Source organism: Malurus melanocephalus, unplaced genomic scaffold, assembly GCF_030028575.1.
Source record: "Malurus melanocephalus ecotype Western Australia unplaced genomic scaffold, MMel_1.1 scaffold_345, whole genome shotgun sequence".
Classification (NCBI taxonomy): Eukaryota; Metazoa; Chordata; class Aves; order Passeriformes; family Maluridae; genus Malurus; species Malurus melanocephalus.
In genome coordinates this window covers 654,148-677,033 of record NW_026623577.1, presented here as the reverse complement: position 1 = coordinate 677,033, position 22,886 = coordinate 654,148, and the positions used below count along the sequence as shown (strand labels likewise).

The following is a 22,886-nucleotide window of genomic DNA, read 5'->3' as shown; positions in this document are numbered from 1 at the left end:
GGGTCTCCCAAAAACCTGAGCTCTCAGCTCTGCAGGTACAAGCTCACTCCAGGTTACATCTTGGGGATTACTTTCCTAAGCACTTCTTCTGCAGTCCCACAGAGGGAAATCTTGGAGAGGGATAAATTCCTAACAAGATTTCATCCCATATGGTCCAGGTTTCTACTTAGCCCAGCTCAGCAACATTTTCCCACTGATGTGGCCTCAGGTAAGGCACTGAATCCTTTTGTGCCTCAATTTTTCCATCTGTGAGTGCCTTCCATGAGATGAATGGCTGAAAAGAGGATAGTTTATTTTAATCCATACTTTCAGGCTTTGAAGTCCACTCTTTTTATCACTGGATTAGGATTTCAGGCAAGTTCCCAGCTCCAAACAACAGAGCTCTATTGGCTTTTTGCCTTGAAATATGTCAGTTTTAAAGCAATAGGCATCTTATTCAAAGCAGAAGGTAATCTCATGCCTTCCATGTACTTCTCTACCTCCAAGTTCTTCTTACTAAAGGTACAAAGTATTCATCCTTTTGCTCCAAGAAAGGAAAATGATACAAGAAATGTGTCTGAAATTGCAACATAAAGATGAAATTTCATGTGCAAACATATATCCAGGAATTTGTTTTTCTTTCTAGCTGCTTGATAAAWTYWKAWTMWRAWTTTATCTACTTACAAGCTGTATGATAGATCACAAACTTTTAAMGCAAGAGAACCTCCTGATCAGGTGACACTAGTAATTTCATTAGCTCCTGTATGAGAAGAAGAGGCTCCTGAACATRTATTTTGTTGTGATTATTAATTTATTTTTCCCCTGAAATTATGTATCTAAAAAGTGGCTGTCAGACAATGAGGCACCAGTATTCAAGATCATTCAAAATGTTTAAGTAGCAGCAGATTCCCCTGGCTGAGATTTCAGGTCAACGAAATACCTGCAAACAGGGTCCCAGCTTTGACTCACACACCTCAAAAAGCAATTGATTGTCATTGGAACATGCGGGAGCTCCTTGGTACACCCAGAGAAAACAACTGTGGAGCACCACAATTGCAGCACCTAGACCATAAATATTTTATTTTCTAGGAGCCTGAATCACAACTCACTTGTCAGAGGAAAGTGAAGCAAATCCTCTATCTATAGCTTTTCAGTTGGGCTAGTTTTGGACTGGAACCTGATATTGAGGCAAGAGCYAAATTTTAGTGTTATTTCATACAAGCATGTAAATCTATTATGAAAAAAATCAAAATCTGTACTGAAGTTAAGGCTTTTTCAAGTTTTTCCTTTTAAAAAGCTCTAAATTCATTCAGACTGGTCTCTAAATGTGAAGCTGTTAAGCAGAGAGTTACTTCCCTGTGTTTCACCCCTCTGCAGAACTTGACTATATTTCATTACACAGCCTGAGGCTGGGATACAAAGAAAATGACAAATTATAATGTGCCCTGAATTCCCACTGAAACAGCTTGGCTCGGTGTCCAACTGAATTCATGTCATGGCCATTTGCTATCTAGGATGATGTAAACAAGTCAGAGCAGCAGGAGGAGTCATCTAAGTAGCAATCCCTGCCTGGAGGCCAGGAAAAGCTCACTGTCGATGAACAAGTAAGGGCATAAATAAGAAGCTATTACTTGCACAGAATATTTCATTCCCTTTCCCCAAATTAATGTTTTATGAGTTTTCAGATGTCCCATGCCCTGGATGCATTTTCCTTGCTGTTCTTTCTTACTCTGAATATGTACAGCACCTGTGATTCCATGTGCTGGTATTCCACAGAGACCTCTCTGGCTATCACTTCTCTGCCAACCTGTACTTCTCCATTTTACGTGTTTGTGACTAAAACTCACATTTAGGACAGACAATGCTCTGATGAGGGGAAGCTGATCTGACTTTACTGGAGAATAAAGGAAATGAGAGAGCAGGAATTGCTCCTATTGAAACCTGACATTTTGGATTTTAACATCAGAAACAGAAAGCTCAGAAGATTTAGACCTTAATAAGATTAAGATGCAACTTGTGGCTATGGGATGGAGAACAGAGTTGTCCAGTGAAATTGAAACACATTAAGAACGTAAGAGTCTCTGCTTTTGAGTGGTGAAGYAGGGAAAAGCTGTTGGATGTTAAACTTGTTCTTAACCAAATATTTTCAAACCTTGAGAATTAATTACCTTTCCAGCAAAATCTAAATGAGYTCAAGTTATTTTTCTTTAACTTAGATTTTTCATCCTTTAATAGCAAGAGAATTAGCAACAGTTATAACTTATAAAGCAGATGGAGTCATCTCTAGATTCAAAACTAGGTGTAAATCAACTAGATGCCATGGTTTAACCTTTGGGGATAAATTTCAAGCAGATATTATAAAGAGCAAAAGTGTAAAAGACTACTCTGTATGTAGGGATCTTACCAAGTTCAGGAGGAAATCTTAGAAGCCAAACAGATTAGCTACTCAAACAATTTAAAGAATCCCATGAATCTTAAACATGAGTTTGTTCCAAAGATTGCTTCTATGCTAGCAAAGTTGGCCAGACAAATTCTACCAGAAATGAAGCATAAAAAGAGAAAATACTTTTCAACAGTCAGCAGAGTTATCCTTTAAYGCCAGGCTGTTTTGCTGAGTTCAAAACTGCCAGGGGTTAGAATTTGTTTCTAGAAGTACAGCTTTTGATAAAGAAAGAAGCAGAAGGATAAGTGTATGCAAGACAGGAACCTTAAGAGCATAGCATGGCAACAGGTTGCTACTTCATCATTTTGCTTGCAGGAAGACTCTGCTGGGCGGTATCTGGATAAAAATGAATCCCACGATTTCTTCATGCATTTTTGCCTGGAAAGTAAACTGGCCCCTGCAGAACTGATGATCTATTCTTTTTTTGGKGACTTGCCCATGTTATCAAAAATCAAATGTTATCGGTTCCCGTTCTAGCCGCCATCTGGTCTTTTGTCAGCTGTGTGCATGGAATCCTCCAGCCACACAGCACAGCCCGAGTCACTCCTTTCAGGAATCAGACACTTGTCTTCCTTATCTCACCTGCAAAGGTGTTTAACATCCTTAAATATTCAATGAGGCAAAGAGTGAAAATTATCCTATAGCCCAGCGATCATGAGATTTATTTGAAAGATAAAGAGGACATTACTTTCACTTCCTGCTTCAGGTAAAATTTATAAAATGTGGAAGTGCAACCTCAGGAGAGACTTGGCTAATCATTTTCTTCTGAACCAGATCAGAACTCCAGACCACAAGCTTGGAAACTCTGTATGGAAATAGGAAATATGGGTTCAAATTCACTTAAGCAAAAAACCAGCCCTGGGTTAGTTGTATCCTGAGTGACTYCTCTAAGTTCTGGGTCTCTAGATAATAAATATGCTACCAGCACCTCCGTTATTTGAAAAGTTTTTTGTTTTTTAAAATAAACTTATTACTCACCTAACACGCTTGGACTAATTAACCAATATTTTCCCAGGACAAAAATTTTTTGTGAATCTGAGACAGAAAGTAAAATAATTTTCCACTAGTCAGAATTATATGTACCTTTTTCCAGTTAAATTTTATGTTTTGACATGATTTGCTGCCTTGCAATCAAAGATTATTGAACCAAAGTCCCAGATAATGTTAATTAAAAAGATAAATACAAAACTGCTMAAACAAATTCACCCTTTTTGTAAAGCAGAGCACTGCCAATCTGTACTAGTAAATAATTTGAGCTCTCACGTCTGTCTTTTACCAAACAAGGTATATTACATGTGACTACTACAGTAAGAGAAAGTGTGTTGTTTTTTTTTGCTGTGAGTTGTATCCATATGTTGTGTGATTTAGCAAGCTGCTTATATAGAACTCATTGCTTAGCATTAAGAGATAAATTTGCTGAAGCCTTAGGCACAAGCTGTGAACTTTCACCAAATATGCTGAACTTTCCACTCAGTCAAATAACAGAAGACCCCAGAGCTGGTTCAAGACAGAAGATAAGGAATTCATTAACAGAAGCTGCAACCTTAGAAATAAGAAACATCCTACCTAGAGGCAAGGAAGGGACCCAATGAAAAATGGAAAGAGCTCCCAGACCCTCAACTGGGAGACAACTGCTCCAAACAGTCATTGGGGGCAGCAGAATTCAGATTGTTTGAATATAATCAACCAGGGACTTCTTTGTTCAAGRTCCCTCTTCAGAGACACCCAGCTCCAGATATTACACCATTTTTAAAAAGTACTTTTGTAGAGCAATCTATCTATCTTTCAGTTTATCAATTCAGCACAARCCCAGAGGCAAAGCCTGCCATGGTGGCTGGCACGTGTAATTTCTGTGCCACAGAAAGGCATGAATTTGCTAGCCAAGCCACACCACCAGTGCTATCTGAAGTATTAATGCGTGCTTGCAATGTGTGCTCTGCAAAGTAATTTCTAGTGTGACAATTCCATCAGGCTGTTGAATCTATATGTCTGATCCTGAGTGAACACATACACACTCAGTTCGGCATCTCATCCCACATCTGCCTTTTTGAAGTTGTCTTTTACTCCTGCAAGGATATCTGATTATGACTCAAACAGCAACATGCTTTTCTCCAGGGGTCATCCCTCTCTGATTTTATACTTTCTACACAGACTAATTGGTTGCAAAGCAGAACAAGCACCGTGACGTTTTCTTGGCCATTAATAAGCAAAGAGATGCTAGCAAACAGCAGGCTTTAGGGAGATCTTTTTCAGCTAAGAAAGGAATGAAAATCAAACTAATAGGAAAAAAAAATAATAAAATCATAATAAAACCAATCAGTACCTGCAAAGCTAAAAGATTGTGAAAGGCAAAAACCTCCAACAGCTCCTCAAAGCTCAAAGACAGAAGCCTTTGATAATGGCATCTTTAAAACCTCTTGCCTCAGTTTTGAGCATAGTAACGTCTTTTTCTGACAGCTCTTTTGTGTAAGCAGAACCATTTGGGAAACTCTTTTCTCTGCCTGATAAATCTGAATCACTTTTTACTACACTTGCAAAAAGCTGATGAAAATATCTGTGTTGCTCACCAGTAAAATGACAACTAAAATGCCAAAAGATGACATATGTTTTGTGTTAGTCTGCCATGCAGATATAACTGACACCTCAAACATTACATCACTTCTCTGTTTTGTGTAAGAAGCCTTATGCCAACAATATTCAACACAATAAAGAAGCAAAAGCAGAAGGAACAGCCATAGAACTGAGCAGGCTTGTAACTGGATAAACAGACATGTCTGTAGCTCAAACTCTTGCTCAGACAAGCCACGCTTTTTTGTTGCTTGAGTGGAAGATCTTTGGACCTTCTAGCTGGAAGTAAGAACTCTCATTCCCAGTACCAATGGGTGAAGCCATATGGTCTTCTCCTCAAGCTGGGGAGTGATACTCTGCTAAACAGCTGCCTAAATATCTCCTGCATTTTACATTTTCTCACTGACATTCTCAACGCATTCCTTTGCCAACACAGCTGTAAGTGCCATATTGCCCCATGGAAAGAGCTCCAGATGAACAGAGGGAGAACAGACAACCAAACTAAGCCCTGTGGATAACATATGCCAGACAGGGATTGGCTGCTTTTCCACTGGGCTCACCATGGGGTACAGGGGGCAGCTGAGGGCAAAGACAGAGCCGGCCTCCTGATATGTGAACACATTCAGTGAACATTAAATTCACTTGTGGACAACCYTCCACAAGTGCACCCAATGTTTGAAAATTACAGGCAAGCACGTTCCTCTAGGCCTGCTCCACACCATGGTGATATTTAGTTTGCATCCATGATTGGTGCAACCMCACCTTGTACTCTCATAAGGCAGAGCCGTTTACGGCACACAGGTAACAAAGTGGATCTGGACATACCGTTGAAGGTAAATAATGTTTCTCTACTTCCAATGAAATTAAAACGCACGCAACCTTTTTTAAATTATCGAGTAGAACACAAAAGAAATGCCATTACCAGGTTTTAAAGCTCTTAAGTAGAAATAAGATTTCAATGTTACTAATATGAAGCATTATTGGTTCTAAGGAGCTGCAACTCCACAGTGCTGACGCTRTTCCTGTGAATTTAATGTTCACTGAATGTGTCATTAAAGCATATAATTTCAAAYTGTAACAATGTCTAACATGATGGAGAAGCGTGTAATTTCAAGCTTTTAAGTAGTTTACTACATGATCCCAGGTCAAACCAATGTTCTCTACACCAAAAAAGTGTATTACTTTATTTCTTTACTAGCAGCGAAGAAGTGAAATCTGCTAGAAGYCGTGTATCACTTATGTTAAGTTTTTGCTATGAACAGCAAGCACATTTTTTTTACATACCAAATCAACACAATTCCACTGTAATAGCCCATAGGCTAGATCAGCTGTATATCAAACATATACTTTGAATAATGAACTCTCAATATTTATTTATTTTTAATATATTTGCCCTGTAGACAACTACATAGCTGACTATTGCAGACTGCCAAATAGGAGGATGCTGGAGGCAGAATGTACAGAGGTACAGAAAAGGTGATAAGGCACCYTCAGGATAATTAAAGGAAGGTCCTAAAGTATCTGAGCTCCACAGCACTTTTTAGAAAGTACTCAGGCACAGCGAGTTTTTGAAAACTCAGGCTGCTATCTGTCTTCTCTTGTATGTTATTAGGCCATTGACTCCTGAAGAGAGGGTAGAAAACCAGAGGAATTACAAAGACACAGGAGCTGGTCAAAGACAAGCTGCTGGCTCTACTCATTTTTCATCTCAGAAGTTTTCTCCTTTCTCTCCCCCCTCTGCCACATGCTGCACTACATTTTGATTAAAGGCTCTAACCAAGTACACATTTCATAATTCTGGAAGGCATCTAGCTATGCAGGCTATATTTCCTTTGCATTTTTGATCAGGACACTGGAAGTGATGGAGCACCGAGAGCATGTTAAGCACCTGCTGCAAAACTGATGTAGGTGAGCCCAGAAACATCAAACAGTGCACTCCAGGCAGACACCCAGAGAAACTGCAGGTGTTATTATGGGGAATACAGGTCTTTTGATAGCACCAAATGAATCTATTAGTGCTGAAGCCTCAGACATTAAAGTTCAAACCAATCAATGCTTCTGGAAAAGGATGACACAACCTGGTGGTTAGGATTTACTCACTGCACATATCTCCCTCATCCTCTCCCTCGGCACAGTCCTGGATGAAGTCACACGCCTGCCCCAGCCTGATTGCTGTTCCATTCCAGCAGCTGAAGGAACCCTCCAGAGCCATTTTTGAGAGAGAAGCAGATCCTAGAGAAAAAGAAAAAAAACAACAAAAACACTTCAGATAACCAAAATGCCTTCCTTTCAACCAACAGGTTATAGCATCCTGCGTAACACTGAAGGGATGAACACCTTGTAAAATCTCCTCAATTCAATACTTACCCAAATTTCTTTTTTTATTTATTTTTTWAAATTTTTTATTTTTTTTTTAACCTGTATAATCTGTCAAATGTCTAATGGTCCACCTAATAGAGAATTTCAGTTCCCAGGGCCTTTCTGGTGCTGTAATGTGGAAGGTAGCTCTGACCTCTGGAGGGCTGAAATCCTGCAGCCTGGTCTGGTACTCTTCTAGAACAACACAATACACATTATGGGTTTTTAATTGTGTGTGGATTTGCTGCTGCACTGACAGTCCTGAAGACTGATATCCTCTCTGTCTAGCTCAGGAGTAATATGCCTACAGGATTTAGAAGGAACAGGAGCTTCCATGATGCTCTCCTGGCAACATGCATTACCTTTGCTTTGGGTATATTGTGTTGTCATATTCTCAGCAGTAGAAAAAAACAGTTCAATCACTACTTGTAGTTTTCRTTCTCTTCTATACCTACTCCTGCACTCCCCCTGAGTTAGGGAACCCACAGCAGACTACATCTACCAAGAGACAGAAGTTACCAGTTCATTTTACTTGTGCTAAGCAGCAAAAGACACCCAGCAATGTGCAAAGGAGCCAACTCTTTAGAAATGAGRTCACCCAACATTACAATTAGAGGTCAGTACCATCCATTTAGAAATTATCCTGAGTAATTGTCCCTAAGAAAAATCCTTTTCTGGAGGCAATTGATTCCCTTGATAAGTGAGAAGTCAGATATCAAGTAGCCTGACAGGTATAATTTTCCTTAGCAGAGAAATTCTCTTAACCCATGTCCTTTGTGATGATACTTGAGCAAGGCCTTCTTTTTTAAATTTCTTTCTTTTTTTTTTTAAGAGGCCCATGCTCTAGATGAGATACCTGAAGGAGGCAGGAGTTAGTTCAGCAACATCCTGAAATTGGTATGTATGGAGGAGACTAAGCTTAAGAAATACCAGAGTTCCTTCCACAAAAGTCAGAGTGTGGATGCAGTTCCCTGACACCTTCCTGACTCTGCCTACTCATGCTTCCAGTCACTGCTGGAMGACAAGCCTGGAAGAACAAAGAGATCTGTGCTGTGAATTCCTCACTGCAGGAATAACTGCCCTGTCTCACATCAAATGGGTAAATGCTTCAGATTTACCAAAGCCTCTGGGCAGAATGAGCCATTGTTTGCCTAACTCATCTGTGCTTACTAAACAGTGCAGCTACATCATGTTCTCTGGTACAACAGGGAGTTGGAAATTGCGGGCGATTCAATTAGATGTGCACTTGATATTTTTATTTATATTGCCTGCCAAAACTAAAAATTAATGAAGCATATAGGAAAACAACCACTATTTCTCTTCAAGCTTATTTTACAGTGCAAATCATTCAGGAGTGGAGGGAATGCATGCCAAACCTTTTTAATAAAGGACCACGGCTCCTGAAAAGGGTGCTCTGTATTACTGTCAGCTTGACTTTTTTGCCTTCCTTAGAGCAATTTTGGCTTGCCACATACAGGCGGCMCAATGCCCTTGCGTTTCAGTCAGGGTCAAGGCATGACTACAGAGGAGAAGCTTTAAAATAGAAAAAAATAGACCAAGTAACTCAGAGCTGGCTGCTGACATTTCTGGGGGCTCCTTGGTGAGGGTTTAATGCAGTGAGATGGCATCTCCCTTGGCTTTGCTGAACTTCCTACAAAAAATGCACTGTCAGAGACACCACCGAGAGCCTTCCCTATGTGAAGTGCAAAGCCACGAGCCAGATACAGTGGGTTCAGGTCCCAGTGGGCTCACTGTGTGCAAATGGGCACTACAAAGCTGTAAGAAGTGACTCTGGCAAGTCAGCAGGTGAGACATTCTCCTAGGGGTGCACAATGAACCTGCATAGCACCCAGTTGTTGGAAGCACCATCTGAAGAAAAGTTAGGAGCCATGTCCTGGAGCACTTCCATCAGTYAGCAACATGATGACAGGCTTAAAAGATCCTGAAGTTGTACTGAAATTCAGAAGTACTCTTGTCTCCCTGAATTACCCCACAGATGGTTTTGAACCCCACGCTTWTTACCAGCTCTCATGCCCCACTCAGTTTATCTGCAATCTTTTCAGCAATGTCCATGTTTTATCCCAGCAGCTGCAGGGATGCACAGAGATTCAGAGGAGCAGTTGTTGTAGGCAATGCTGTTTACTCAATTCATTATCACTTTTTAAAGGCACTCACTTTTCCAAGCAAATGACTGCATTAACACTCATTATAATGGAACCAAGGCATTCRAGAGAACCTACTTGTCTTCCCAGGTGGTTTTTGTTGTAGCCCAGGGGCACAAATCTCCTGAAGCCAACTGACTGTAGYATTTGAAATATGTCAGTTGCAACTGGGAGTCAGGCAATTCCAGGAGCTATTCCTCCAAAACAAAGCAGYAGATTTGCATGCTCATTCATCTCTGTGGAGACGGGGCTGGAATTAGCTCAGATTTGCATTAGGCGCATATATATATGCTCCCTGTATAGGTTAGAGAACACAAATAGCAAAGCTGCAGCCTGGGGAATGGCTGGGCTCTGTTACAGTGCATGATTTATTCCTGTCTTGTTTGCTTGCTTACGGTGTGCACAAAGGCAAAATGAATTGGAGAAAGGAGATGATTAACTAGTAAAACAAATAGATAACCAAAAAAAAGCCCAAATACAAATAACCCTTTTAATGGGCCACTTAATGCAGATGTTTGCATCCAAGCTCAAGGAAACTCAAATTTTAATTAAAATACTTTTTAAGAAAAAACAAATGTTTGATCTTTTCAGTTCCCAGCCCAAATTACTCCTGGCAAAGTGAACCAGAATGACCCGGATCGCTGAGTGAAGTGGCCTCAACTCACACACAGAAGATGTGGAWGGAAAAGAAAATGAATGATATCAAATAAGTATCAGGGTAAAATTTGTGGGAGACATCCTTTATATTTACAGCAGTGTTTATGTAGCCAGTGGCATCCATAAATTACAGCAGTAATTAAGCTGTACCACGGCTAGCTTGGAGGCTTATAAATCATTATTTAAACAGCAGCATTAAATAAATGGCATTTCAGGCTCTAAATTGAAAGTAGAAACAAMTCCTCGGGGAGCAAGTGCTAACTTTGCACCTCATAGGTCCTGCTTCTCAACACAATCCAACCCTGGCAGCRTTCAAATCGGGGACCAGACCCTGGACACAAATGACAGCCTGGGATCTTCACTGCCCATGTGTTTGGACTTAGTTTCCATATATCAGGATGGACAGAGGAAAATTGTGCGGCTTAACCTAACGCAGGATCAGCAACTCACTGCTCAGACTGTGGGACCCAAGGACATGTCTTTCAATTCTCAACAAATTTTCTCTGACTTKGGTTTCTGTTTCTGTCCTTCTTGCTTCTTCCTTCTGTCCCTTGACCAGGAGAGCAATCAGTGTGCTGGCAAGCTCCAGTGAATCTGTCTCTGATGAACATGGCCAGAAAGATTGTGGTCTTTGATMACTACAAATGGGGAACTGACTTCCTGCCACCACACTTGGATAGGTGGGATGGAAGAATTTTTGTGGGTGCCTGCAAGAATTATCTCTTATCTGGCAAACTGGCTACACTGCTAATTATCATGCAGGGTTTAATGAAGTTGAACATAATTAAACCTTCACATGCTACATTCAACTTCTTAGACCATAATTTTTAATTCTACCAAAAGCTTTTGGTACAAACACAGTCAGGTGAAGCACTCCTTCTCAGCACACATTAAAACAGGAGAGCTTAACAGGACAGTACTTTGTTGCTGTTTATAAATTGTCTCATTTGTACTCTGCAAAAACACCTGGGATAAATGTACAACCTTGTCACATTTTACCAGCAAGCAGCTTCTCTCTGGGCTGTCCTTGAGGACAGAGTTGAGTTGATTTCGGTGGTTCTCAAGGCAAGACTCAGTATGCCCACAAGGTGAAAAATTTCCATTTTTAATTGTGTATATGTAACATAAAACACCTACCCATGGAAGTCTATTATGTTTATCTAACCATGTGTTCCCTCTCACAAAGAGAAACTTCCCTACTATTTAATTACATCTCTTAAAAAAAAGTTTTCCAATGGGCTAATGCTGCAGTCTGATGTGCCTCCATTAAATGCCACTAAATATCTGGGATTGTACAACCTCGTTGATGATGTCTGTGTGTCAYAAGTATTTGTCATTAACTTCTCAATTTCAACAGCCCCTCCTTTGGCTTGAGTTCAAAGCTTTGACTCAAATATTTACAAAAACGTTACTTAGGGGATTGAAAGGTTGTGTGAAAAAAAGAAAAGCTACAGCCTAGCTATAAAAGGATAGTGAGAATTTGGAGGAGTTTCTGAATATTGATTTTTCTATGACTTGCCATTTCTGCTGGCTACATACTTCCTGATTCCATTTCCAGTCCTCCAGCACCACAGACATTCAAACACTGCTGGCTCACTTTGTTCTGAGGATAGTCATATTCCAGGACAAAGTAAATTTGCTATAGATATAAATCACTAATACCTGGGCTTTCACCATTAGAGAAGTTGGAAAGTATGAAATAAGGAATGAAAGTGAGAAAAGCGAAAGATAAGTTCACATTTGAGGGGAGTGAAGCCATCCTTGGCAAATGGCCATTGAACTCCACATGACAAGGGCAGATAACATAAATCAGAATGTTCACAGTGAGCTACATTGGTCTCATTTCCCAGCCACCCACCCCAGGACACACGATCCAGATCAGCAAGGAGCCCGAGTAGCTGCAGCTGTAAATGAGACCAGTGAGAGAAATACTTGGAAAACACACTGTCCCCAAAAAAAAGCTTTGAAAAGACTGGATTCCATGTTTCTCACACCAGGCAGTCAAAAATAGTCAACACAAATATTAAAGTAAGAAATTATGAAGTAACAGCATTGTTTCTGCCACTTTCATTGCCTAAGGATGCAAATGGAGCCACATTTGTAGGAGGAAGTGTTCTGGTTTTTTTTTTTTTTTTTTTTTTTTTTTTTTTTTTTTTTAGAGTGCCTGCTACAGGCAGAAAAAACAGCCCATGTTTGTACATGCCTGAAAGCTCACCCATTTTTCCAGTTACATAAGCTGCCTTTAATCTTCTTACTTCACTTCCTAAACATAAATGGGAATAAACTCATCACAAGAGCTCTGTGATGTTCATTTCATTAACATTTGTAAGGAGCTAAGATGCTATGATAACAGGCATGAAAAAAAACCTGTAAGGAAATARTTTGCTCTGTCTTCACAGTGCAGTTTGAATAATTTACAGTATAAAATGAACATACCTTTAATGAAGGCAGCACAGAGGGTAGCAAATAAYTTCCCATTGAGAGAGCACCCCTGTCCTGCACACTAAGGGTCCAGCATTTCCAGAGTGAGTTACTAGATGATGAGAAAACTTACTCATTAAAGCCATGTAGAAACTGAATTTTCATCTCAAAGACAATATGTCAACATTTCAAAATATATCTAACCGTAAAGTAAAAATTCCCAAAGTTCTCACAGTACAAAAGATTCAAATTGATTCTAGGTTAGGAAAGCAGACTTTAGAGGTTTCAACACACGAGTAATACTGTCATAAACCTCACAAATTTGAAAACACTTGGAATAGGAGAAAAATAAAATGTTGGGCAGGAAACTCAAGAGGAACTTACTGGTTTGGAATACACTCATGCCAATAATTCAGCCAGCTCAGTTCTAAYGTGCTTTCCCTCTCAGCTGCTTTGAAGGAAGGATGCTGTGTTTAGTATACAAATTTTAAACATCTGCTCTTTCAGCAYTGGCTAATGCCAGCAGGATTGCTTACACAGAAGAGAGCTCTCAGCACACCTGAGGAGCTGGCACTCGCTCACTGCCACATTTCAGCAGCAAGAATTCTCTCCAGAGCTGTGCARCATTCAGAGTATTCAGACCCTCTGACTTCTCAAAGGTTTTTGACYGGGTCTAGTTGCTTTTCCTACCTTTTGATTGAATGACTTCCCAACAATCATGTTGGTGTGATCTACCCTGAATTTACAGCAAAACCTGGCTTCCTCAAAACTATAATGAAATAAGAATGTGGAAAGGGAAAGTTACATGGATTTCACACTTTCTCAGTTTTCAGTTAAGGAAGTTGGYTGAGGGTCTTCACAGTTTATGAGACAACAAAAAAATGTGGAATGCAATAAATGACATGATGATGTTTTCCCCTATTAATGTTGCACAAAATCTAGCTGCTTCTTTTGTTTCTTGCTAGGGCTCATGGTACCATATGTATTTTTCTTGTGCTTTGCTTACCACTCCAAATGCACATCCAAAAATTAAGAGCAAATAAGTAAACAGCAGCAGTGAATTTTACAACGAAAGTATGATTTTTCCATCATGCAATGATGTCTACATATTCTACTAAATTGAAAAAGGCCAAAAGAGATGGAGAATACTTACTGTATTCTGTGCATACATAGTCAATGGGCCTTTTTTAATTTTCATCTCACACAGTAGATATTTAAGGTTTTCATCCATAAATGTGAATGTTCTGACTTAGAATAATCCAGTGGGATAGAGTAATTTTATTAAAATCCCAAATCTCATTTCTTTTGGTTGCTTTTCATTGCCCTTGTTTCAATATCAGGCTGCATTTGCTGTTTGATTTCCTTTTCTCTTGGGTACCATTGAATCTTTGTAGGTACCGCTGCATCTTTGTGAAATCCAAAAAACACCAGCAAAACAAACTCACCCCTAGGTTTCATGTTTCTCCTAAAAGAAGTGAATACCGTATTTGTAAYAGTATGCAACAGGTTAAAAAAGAAAAAGAAAAAAAGGGCCAAAAACCCCCCAAAGGTCAAAAACTCTTTTTTTGTGATTTTCTGTGCATTTTTCAAAATACATTACTTGTAGAGGGAAAATAAAAAGGTTCAACTTCTATTATTAGCCCTGCTATTCCCATCAGACTTCCTTGGATCTGAATGGGTTTGGAGACCAGCTCTTACCAGCCAGCAAATCTTTACCATGGGAAACACAAGCAGWCTGATTGCTGGCTCACTGAAAGATGAATGGAGCTTGCCATACACGGCAGGAGCTGACAAAATCATGAGGTGGTTACGACCTCTAAACTTATTTAGAGACAACAGGAGCAGATTTAGCACAGGTCCTACCTCAGCATCAGACATGAAACTGAATATGAAATAAAACAAGGCTGCTGGAGAAAGGATGTGAAAATAGTGCTTCCAAACCTCATGTGTGCCTCTTGGGGAAACTATAAGAGCTGATTAGATAGGAAATACATGCAATTTTCCACATTTTGAGTCTTAGTAGGCTTAGTTCAAATCCATTTTCAATTGTTAAGGTGTTATCTTTGCCTCTTACAGTTCTGCAGTTCCAAGCACAACCAACACCACCACTAAAAACAGTGGATTTTTTTCAATTCTTGGTTCTTAAAAACAGCACRAGAAAACCATAAACATTAATAACATTTTAAAGATGAGGAAAGTGAGGTACTTGTCAACCCATTTCAATTACATAAATGAAACTGTAAGTTGCCCAAACCAGACTACCTCTCCGCCTCCTGCTGCMTCCTGTACCTATAGGACTGAAGATGCCCAGATTCAAGAAAAAGGGAGACACTGGAGAATATTTTCATGGCTTATCAAGAGCTGATCCCACGCAGGTCAGGTATAACTTCTTTCTCAACCCTGCAATACAGCATCTCATACAGCCCTATTTTAGCATTGTCAGTCCATCCAACAAGTGAGGTATATTCACGTGCCTAATCAAGAAAAACACAAATAAAGGTACGAGTCTTAATTGTATTCAAACRGCATTTTAGATAGTAATCAAATTTTTCATTTCTAAAATACAATTMTCTTTCTGTAACTGTTTTAAGCAGTCTGTCTCCTTTAGCTGTCAGCAGTATTAAGGTTTATGGCCTTACTGCAGATCAGTTGCTGAGGGTGGTGGGTGGAATATCACAAATCAGCCCAATCCTGAGCACGCACATCCCTCTCAGCAGAGTGCAGGGACTCATCCTCACACCACAGCCAATGCTTTASTGTGCCAAGAGTGGCCCCATGGTGGAAGAGCAATAGTTGTTCCAGGTAGAAGCAGAAGCTTGCCTGGGGGAGAAAGTTTCCTGTTGTGTCCCTTTGCACTGTGCCAACCTCTGCAGTTGTGTAAATGCAACAAGTTGTCATGAGGCAGCAAATTTACTTTGTTTGAAAAGTGAGCAGATATACCTCAAAACCACAAATAATAAACAAAATTAAATTGCACACAAACACTTGCTGTGAGGAAGAGCACTAGCTACACATGACAGGTTTGCCACTGGGAGGGACTTCATGTGCWTGGATGCTTCCAGCTTTTATTTCTGGGGAAGTAAAAGGAAACTCTCTGTGTCACCCTACCTCCACACATCGCTGAACATCAGTAAGTTGTGGATGCAGTGACTCAYGGGTGACTCTTCCAGCTGGATGCACCAACAACTGCCAACATCTCAATGCTCTGAAGCCAGTCCASAGGGATGGAGGACTGGCAGCCCTGTGCCTTTGTGTACCAGGCTGTGCTTCAAGGCCTTGCTACACTTGAATGACATTATCCCAGAAGCAAAGCTGCTGAAGGTCAACAGATCTCAACATCAAAAAAAGCCTGGAGAAGKTCTCCTTCCTAGAGCCCACATCTCTGCCCAAGGATCTCTATTAATTTTTGAATGTGCACAAAACTTATCAGTTGGGAATACTTACTGAAAAAAATAKATGTCAGTGAAAAACACAGTGATTTGTTTCGTGTAGGCACAGGTGTGTACTGARGATATCAAGGAAAAAGGGAAGAAGGGAAAACATTACAATTCCAACATTACCACCCCAGTTCCTCTACTCTCTCGAGGCATGCTGAAAGACACTTTAGTTAATGCTTTCCATGTGAGATCACTTCCCAAAAGTACATAGAGATGCARAGAGAATTGCAAGAGTTGGCCAATATCAATGCAGAGAATTGTCATGCCCTGAGGTTGAGATGCCTGTGGGCTGCCAGCCACAGTAGAATARTTAGATTAATAGTGGAATAGTTAAATAATATTAAAATGGCTTTTGAACTTATTTTAAATACAGTGATAGGAATTTTAACAAACAGTTACTAAGAGCAAAGACAGATCAAAGAGACGGAACACACGTTCTCTCTCTCTCTGACTCTAGTATTTCTTTAAGACCTTTACCCTACAATGAATAGACTGTGCAATCAACTCTCAGGAGATTTTATACAATTATTCACAATGGACAGTCATTTTCTTAGCAGTTCTCATCATCAAATTCAGCACCATAAAGTGTATGCCTACCCAAAATACTGCTTTATACCCTCTTTGACAATAAGCTTACTGTTGAATCTAAGCTGCCCTTTAAGATTTTACCAACCTGTTTCTCCCCCATTTTGCTAACTGMTTCAGTTGGCCCTTAATTAATCACTTAATTACTGTCAGCAATAGTATTAAATTCTCACAAACTTGCTACTGCTATTATTGTGAAAAATGCTCCTCCCAGCTGGGTAGGTTTCAGCAAAGCATWACACCTTGTTGACTTTAGAGAAATCTATTTATAAAAAATGCTAATGCACCTCTTCCTGGCAGGCAAATCCTTTATAGCTGCACAACTATTCATTATACCAAATAAAGAAGTAGGAGGACACACAGCTCTTCATCAAATCCTAGCAAACATTAACATTTTGGTACAAAACAAGTGATAAAAAGAGAATATGAAATGGTAGCCCCACTGCAAAGTAAACAGGGTTAATCTGCTCTTGTGGCAGGCAGGGATAGTAGGGTACCCTTAAATACCCAGCCATACATGCACAGTATACCAAATGACTTGCAATCAAAARTAATTACCAGGAACTAAGAAAAGAGAAATAGAAGCCAATTTACCAGCTACAGGAAGCAATGGAATTACCTATACACTCTACCAAATATCTGCTGGATAACAGTGCAATCTCAAAGAAGGTATTGGCAAAAACCCCATCATTTTAGGAGAGGRTTTCCTTAATGAGCTGCATTGGACAGGACTCACCTGACAGCACAAAGAGCACAAGTACACCGAATAATAAAAAAAGAACCAGCAAACTTTTCTTCTGGCCATAAAATAGACTAGGAGAGACCTAGAAGCTACTTTACATGTGTCTACACTTGATCTTGAAGTATCAATTCAAAAGACCAAATAATCATTACTTTTTGTACTCATTTCATTAATAATTCTCTCTGGCAATGGTTATTTTGACAAGGGCAACCATCTTAGGGAACAGAAACTCTTCTGTTTCTTACTCTGCCCCGCTGGTGACTGTATTTGTACTTCCATTCACCTTAAACTGCCCATGATCATCTCTGTGCTATAGTAAAGTTATACTGAGTGCAAAGGTGTTAGATGGCCACTATATATTTTTTTACAAAGAGAATAGTTAAAATACCTGACTTCCAGCTCTCCCAGGGCTTTAACTTAATGGTTTGTGGATGCAGTTCACCATCCATAAAGAATGTCACTGGCTAACTGCTGACATCACYGCAGTATCTCAAAGGGGATACAACCCATAGGGCACAGGGAATCTACGTGCAGAAAGTTTACTGAAATACCAGCAACAAAATCAACTGCCCTTAAACCAGGAAAAATGCCTTGCCTCCTTTTTCAGGGTCTCTTGAGAAACTCAGGAGGACTCTTATGCAGCTGTGGTTACAGCAAAGGCTCTCAAATCCACCTGGACCATGCCCTTCCTTCCCATCTCACAGGTCATTACTGCTGCCTTTTAGTGAGCAATATAATTTTAAACAGTCTGTCAATGAAGTATCACAAAGATGATAAAAGTGCCGTGCCCTGGCATCTAAWGTGGATAAAATCAATGATCCAAGGTCCCATGGGTGGTGACAGAGTCAGAAGCTCAGAGGCCTCTGGGTCTGCAGCAGCAGCAGCTGCATTCTCTGTGCAGCAGAGCAGGAGGGCAGCCAAGGAAACTGAGACCTGGSAAAGACAGCAGAGCAAATCCCAGTCATCCAGGGTGTTCTTGGAAGTAAAAAGCCTGGCATCTTCTTCCCAGTACTCAATGAAATGAAGAAAGAATGAAATAATCAAGGACTGAGAGCAAAACAGATACAATAGCCCAGCATAATTTCTTGAGGTACTCCAAACCAGACTCCATTTGTGGGTGCAGGGGCCTTGCACTGCTAGCAAATCACCTCCAGAAATGCTGCCTATCAAGTAAGGAATCTGATGGTCAAGATTTCCAAAATGGTTCTTATGTTGTGACCTTGGATGAGCCTCTTTGCTTGACAAAGACCTTGGATAAGTCTCTTTTTGCTGGGACAGGAAAAAAAACCCAAAAAACCATTTTGTGGGGGAATATATAGCCTTGCTACTTTTTAGAATAGCATAATTTTTTTTCACAGAAAAAAAAAATCTCATTTTTAAGAGCTATCTAAAATGAAAATGTCCCCTGTAGAGGAAAATGTTTGCTCAGCAGTACTTCAAAAGATTTTATTTGACCTGAAATAAAACATCGGTTAGCTCCAGGAAACTTGCTATTGTTCAGAATTTTTTTTCAGTTCATATATTTCCTTCTTTCTCTATGCCTTTTAACATATTTTCCAACAAAAAAACCCTCCTAGGGTCCAGAGAAAAGGTGTGAAACTTGGTTTCTTTCACTAATTTTCTTGTTTTGTTTTGTCAAAACACACATTAAGTTTGCACTTTGAATAGCTTTCTCCCACCAGGTTGCTTTTTTAACCAAGCTAGAATAAAAATGAACATGCTGCTTACCCTGAGTAACACWTGGAAGCTCTCAAGTGGAAGGCAATACCGAGTGTGTCACCAAATGCTAATCAAAAGCACAGAGGGTGACAGAATCACTGGAGTCAYTGCCACATGCTAATGCAGCATCTGTCTGAGGCAGCTCTGGGTCATTTCAGCTCGGTCCTATCCTCAGAACTGAAATCTCCTCACTCAGGGCACCAAAGAGACAACTYTTTACCATATTAGCACTGACAGGGCTCTCCATTTGGCACACATCAAACCGTGCAAATATGAACAAAATTCGGGTTTAGCTCAGGGAACTTCAGATGTGGAAASTTGTAAAAAACCAACCATGAGGCCTGCACAGTCTCACGTGGGTACTGTGGAGTTATTACACTGCTATTTCCATCTCAGTGAGAAGCAGAATGGAAAACAGTTAAAGTAAACTCAACATTAAAAATTTCAGTGACAATTAAGATGACAGATTAAACTGATCTACATGCAATCTGCAAACTGATTTGGCATTCACTGATTAATGCAGTAAATTAGATACTAACATCTCACATGCAATGTTATAAATCACTACCTTCATTCAGCAATGCATATTTGCTGTCAAACAATTTTTGATGCTGGGTAAGTTATTAAATTTTCTGTAGATGAAGCACTGAATATCTGTAAGAGTTTTAGGAAGAGATTACAAAAAGAGACTTTCAGTTTCTGATCAAARTTACTTGATACTACTACAACTACTCAGATTTCCAAAATTCAAGTGGAAATTGCTTTCCATTGTACTTGAAAACAGGAAAAGAAACCTGTTTTCAACAGGTTTGAAACAGCACCAAGTCTAGACCCAAACTTCTTTTAAGTGGACACAAACACTTGAAGGTAGAGAGATGCTTTACAAACATGATTTATTTCTCAAAAATGATGCTTTCATTTAACACCCATCTCCGAGTTTTGCTRATACTTGGTAAAATACAGAGCTCTGCTTGAAGAAATTGAAGCAAGAAATGCCACAGAAATGCCCTGAGATCTAAGCATTTGGCCCAACTAATGCAAACAAGGCAGAGTCTGTCTCTTACGCTTTTCAATGGACGTTTCTCATCATGAGTCAACAGACACCAAATACTTTCAACTACCCTGTCACAAATTCACAAGGTGAGAGTATCCCCCTCTACAAATCCCTGGTAATGGAAGGCTCCAGCCTTAGTAACAACACTTCAGCTCAGAGCTGTCAACACTAATGAGTTAAAGCAGACCGTAGTGAGATCCTGGAGTTATTTGTGGCTGTGGTACAGGTAAGTCCCTTTGGTTKCAGGTAGGCATCCTTCCCCAGCTGCATTGGCAGGAGAGGTTATTGCCTCCATCTGTTCACAACTGCTTTCCCTCCTGATCCGCTGATGAAGCAGCATGTGCAAGTACTCCTTAATTTATTTCAGGCAAAGTCAGACAGGTGACACCAGAACAGTTCTTACCTACTCAAGGATTTTATGTGACCCTCTCTCATTTCCAAGTGACAGCTGCTCTCTGGGCTGCGCTGAAGCATCTCACAGAATCGTGTGACCTGCTGAAAGGCTGTTCTCTATTCAGTTTTAAAAAACATCATTTTAATGCATGAGATAATTCTGATATATTATAATTTTCTTACTAGTCCATGCAAAGTRCTTTGTGGAAGAGGAACTATTTCCCTTTTTAAAAGAGTGCATACTTTGGAACATCAGGCTGCTAACTCCCATTACCTCTGCAGCTCAGGGAAAACTCATAAACACAGCCTGGTCTTTATCTGAGCTATTCAGCTCAAGTCTGCTTCTGAACCAAGGGGAATGGAAACAAATAACTGCAAGTATGGTCAAGCTCAGAGGAAAYTGTGTCTCAGTTTAGAACTGCACAAGAGGGAGCTCTCTTTAAATCAAAGATAGAAATAAAGGGATGGGGTTATGTTATTATAATATTATTATTATACAGGAAACTATTAAAGCTTTTTWAAAATAATATTTAATATTATTAAAMCACAATGTGCATATAACAAAAAAAMCCCAAAGAACACCATATTTGCTACAATCTTCATAAAAAAAATTGGTTGAAATTTTCCTGGTAAAGAAAAARCGTTGATTACATTAGTRTAATGGAAATTCCCTGACATGCTTCTTAATAGTGCATCATGCCTAAGAAGTCCTGTCAGCTGAAATTTAGTCTAGAACTCAATGATCACCAGGAACTGGATCTGAAATTACTTACTCCTGAATGTAACAAGATATCCTTTCAGAAGCCAGCTGAATTAAGGTTCAAGACAAATGCTGCATATGATGTAGATCTTAACCTCATTTAGAAGCAACGTTGTTTAAGGCTGTATTAAGGGATTGAGTTACCGCTTCTGCTTAAACCAAAGTGACAGAGTCATTCACAAGGGTAATAAAAATAAACAAGATAATGCAATAGAAGGAATTGCACATCCTGGTAAGGAAGTAAGTGAAAAATTAATGTGGATCTTCTATTACCACTCTTTGGAAAGCAGCATGGGATCCGATCTCCAATTACAACTCAATTTAAGTAGATTTTTTCAAAAGCCTTCATTGAAGTCTCAAATATGATCTACAGGACTCCATTAGGAAGCTCTGGGTTGCAGGTCTGCTGGTACCAGCAACCGCTTAACTGTTCACAAACAACTCCTGTACCTGAATGTTCTTCCTTGTGAAAGAACTGTGTTTATYGTTTTTTAGAAATATGCCTTCTTTTCTAGACCCATTCATAAAATATCTACAGAGGCTGAAAAACACAGGGCTGATTTCTGGTTCATAATTCATACAGGTTTCTCAGTGCAGAGAAGCTTCTAGGTCTGACTGGAAGCATCCTGTAAAAGCTACATGAATGAAACATGTTTTGGTAATGCTGGTTTTACAAAGTATGCCTGGATAGCGCCATTAATCTTGCACTCAACAGTCATCTAATTTTTTATCCTAACAGATTCTGAATAGACTCCTAAAAATAATTACTATAAAACAATTGATGTGGCATGATAACTAGTGAGTGTTGAGACTCTTCAATARAGAATCAGTTTGTTAAAGATTCCTTGCCTGACACTGTTCATTCACAAGTGAGGAATTGGTGGGCAGACTTCACAGATTACAGGTATTAAAGCACCCACTGGCTTTAAAASGGTAGTGCTGTTAGAAATCCCAGACAACAATTCTTCAACCAAAGCATTGTCCCCTTTCTGACACTCTGATGATGCTATGATGTTAAAGGTGGAATGAATTGCCCTCTGAAGTGCCTCTTTTCCTCTCTGTTGACTATGGAGGGACCCTAGAGACCAGCTTTGACATGATGCCTAACTTTCAGATAGCTGAAGTCACAAAAGATGAATACCATCTTGTCTAACTTCATACAACAAAGCACCTGAATGTCKGAACTAAATCTTGCCTAGGGAGATTGAATCTGGTGATATTGTGAATTAGATGACTGGTTTATTATACAGATTTTATTCCCTGACAGATCAGTTGAGGTCTAGACTGAGAATTGCAAACTGAATTAGCTTTGCAATTTGGAGTTTAGGGGAAGACTTTTTTTTCTTCTATCCACTACAAATATTTTCTGGCCTTTGTTCAAACACTAAAAAAAGCAGGCACCATGAGCAGGATGTAGATGTGCTAAAAAAAAACCATCTCCTATACACTATTAAGACAAAGAAATAGGGAGAAAGGGACAAGTCCATTGCTTAGGTCTGTAAACTTTGAAAAGAAATTGTCGTCATGTCATGTGAGACTACTGTTTTGAGATGGTATAGCATGGAAACAGTAATAAACATCTCTGTAGTYTTTAAAGAACAGTATCAT

At 39.6% G+C, this 22,886-nt stretch overlaps 1 protein-coding gene across 1 annotated transcript in view; it reads right to left on the bottom strand.

The window, feature by feature from the left end:
• Nucleotides 1-22,886, bottom strand: part of ALK (ALK receptor tyrosine kinase) — a 222,582-nt gene that overhangs the window by 68,661 nt on the left and 131,035 nt on the right. Inside the window, exon 5 of the mRNA XM_057378195.1 lies at nucleotides 7,091-7,222. Within this exon, the coding sequence (XP_057234178.1) occupies nucleotides 7,091-7,222 (132 nt within the window). The remainder of the gene's footprint in view (nucleotides 1-7,090; nucleotides 7,223-22,886) is intronic.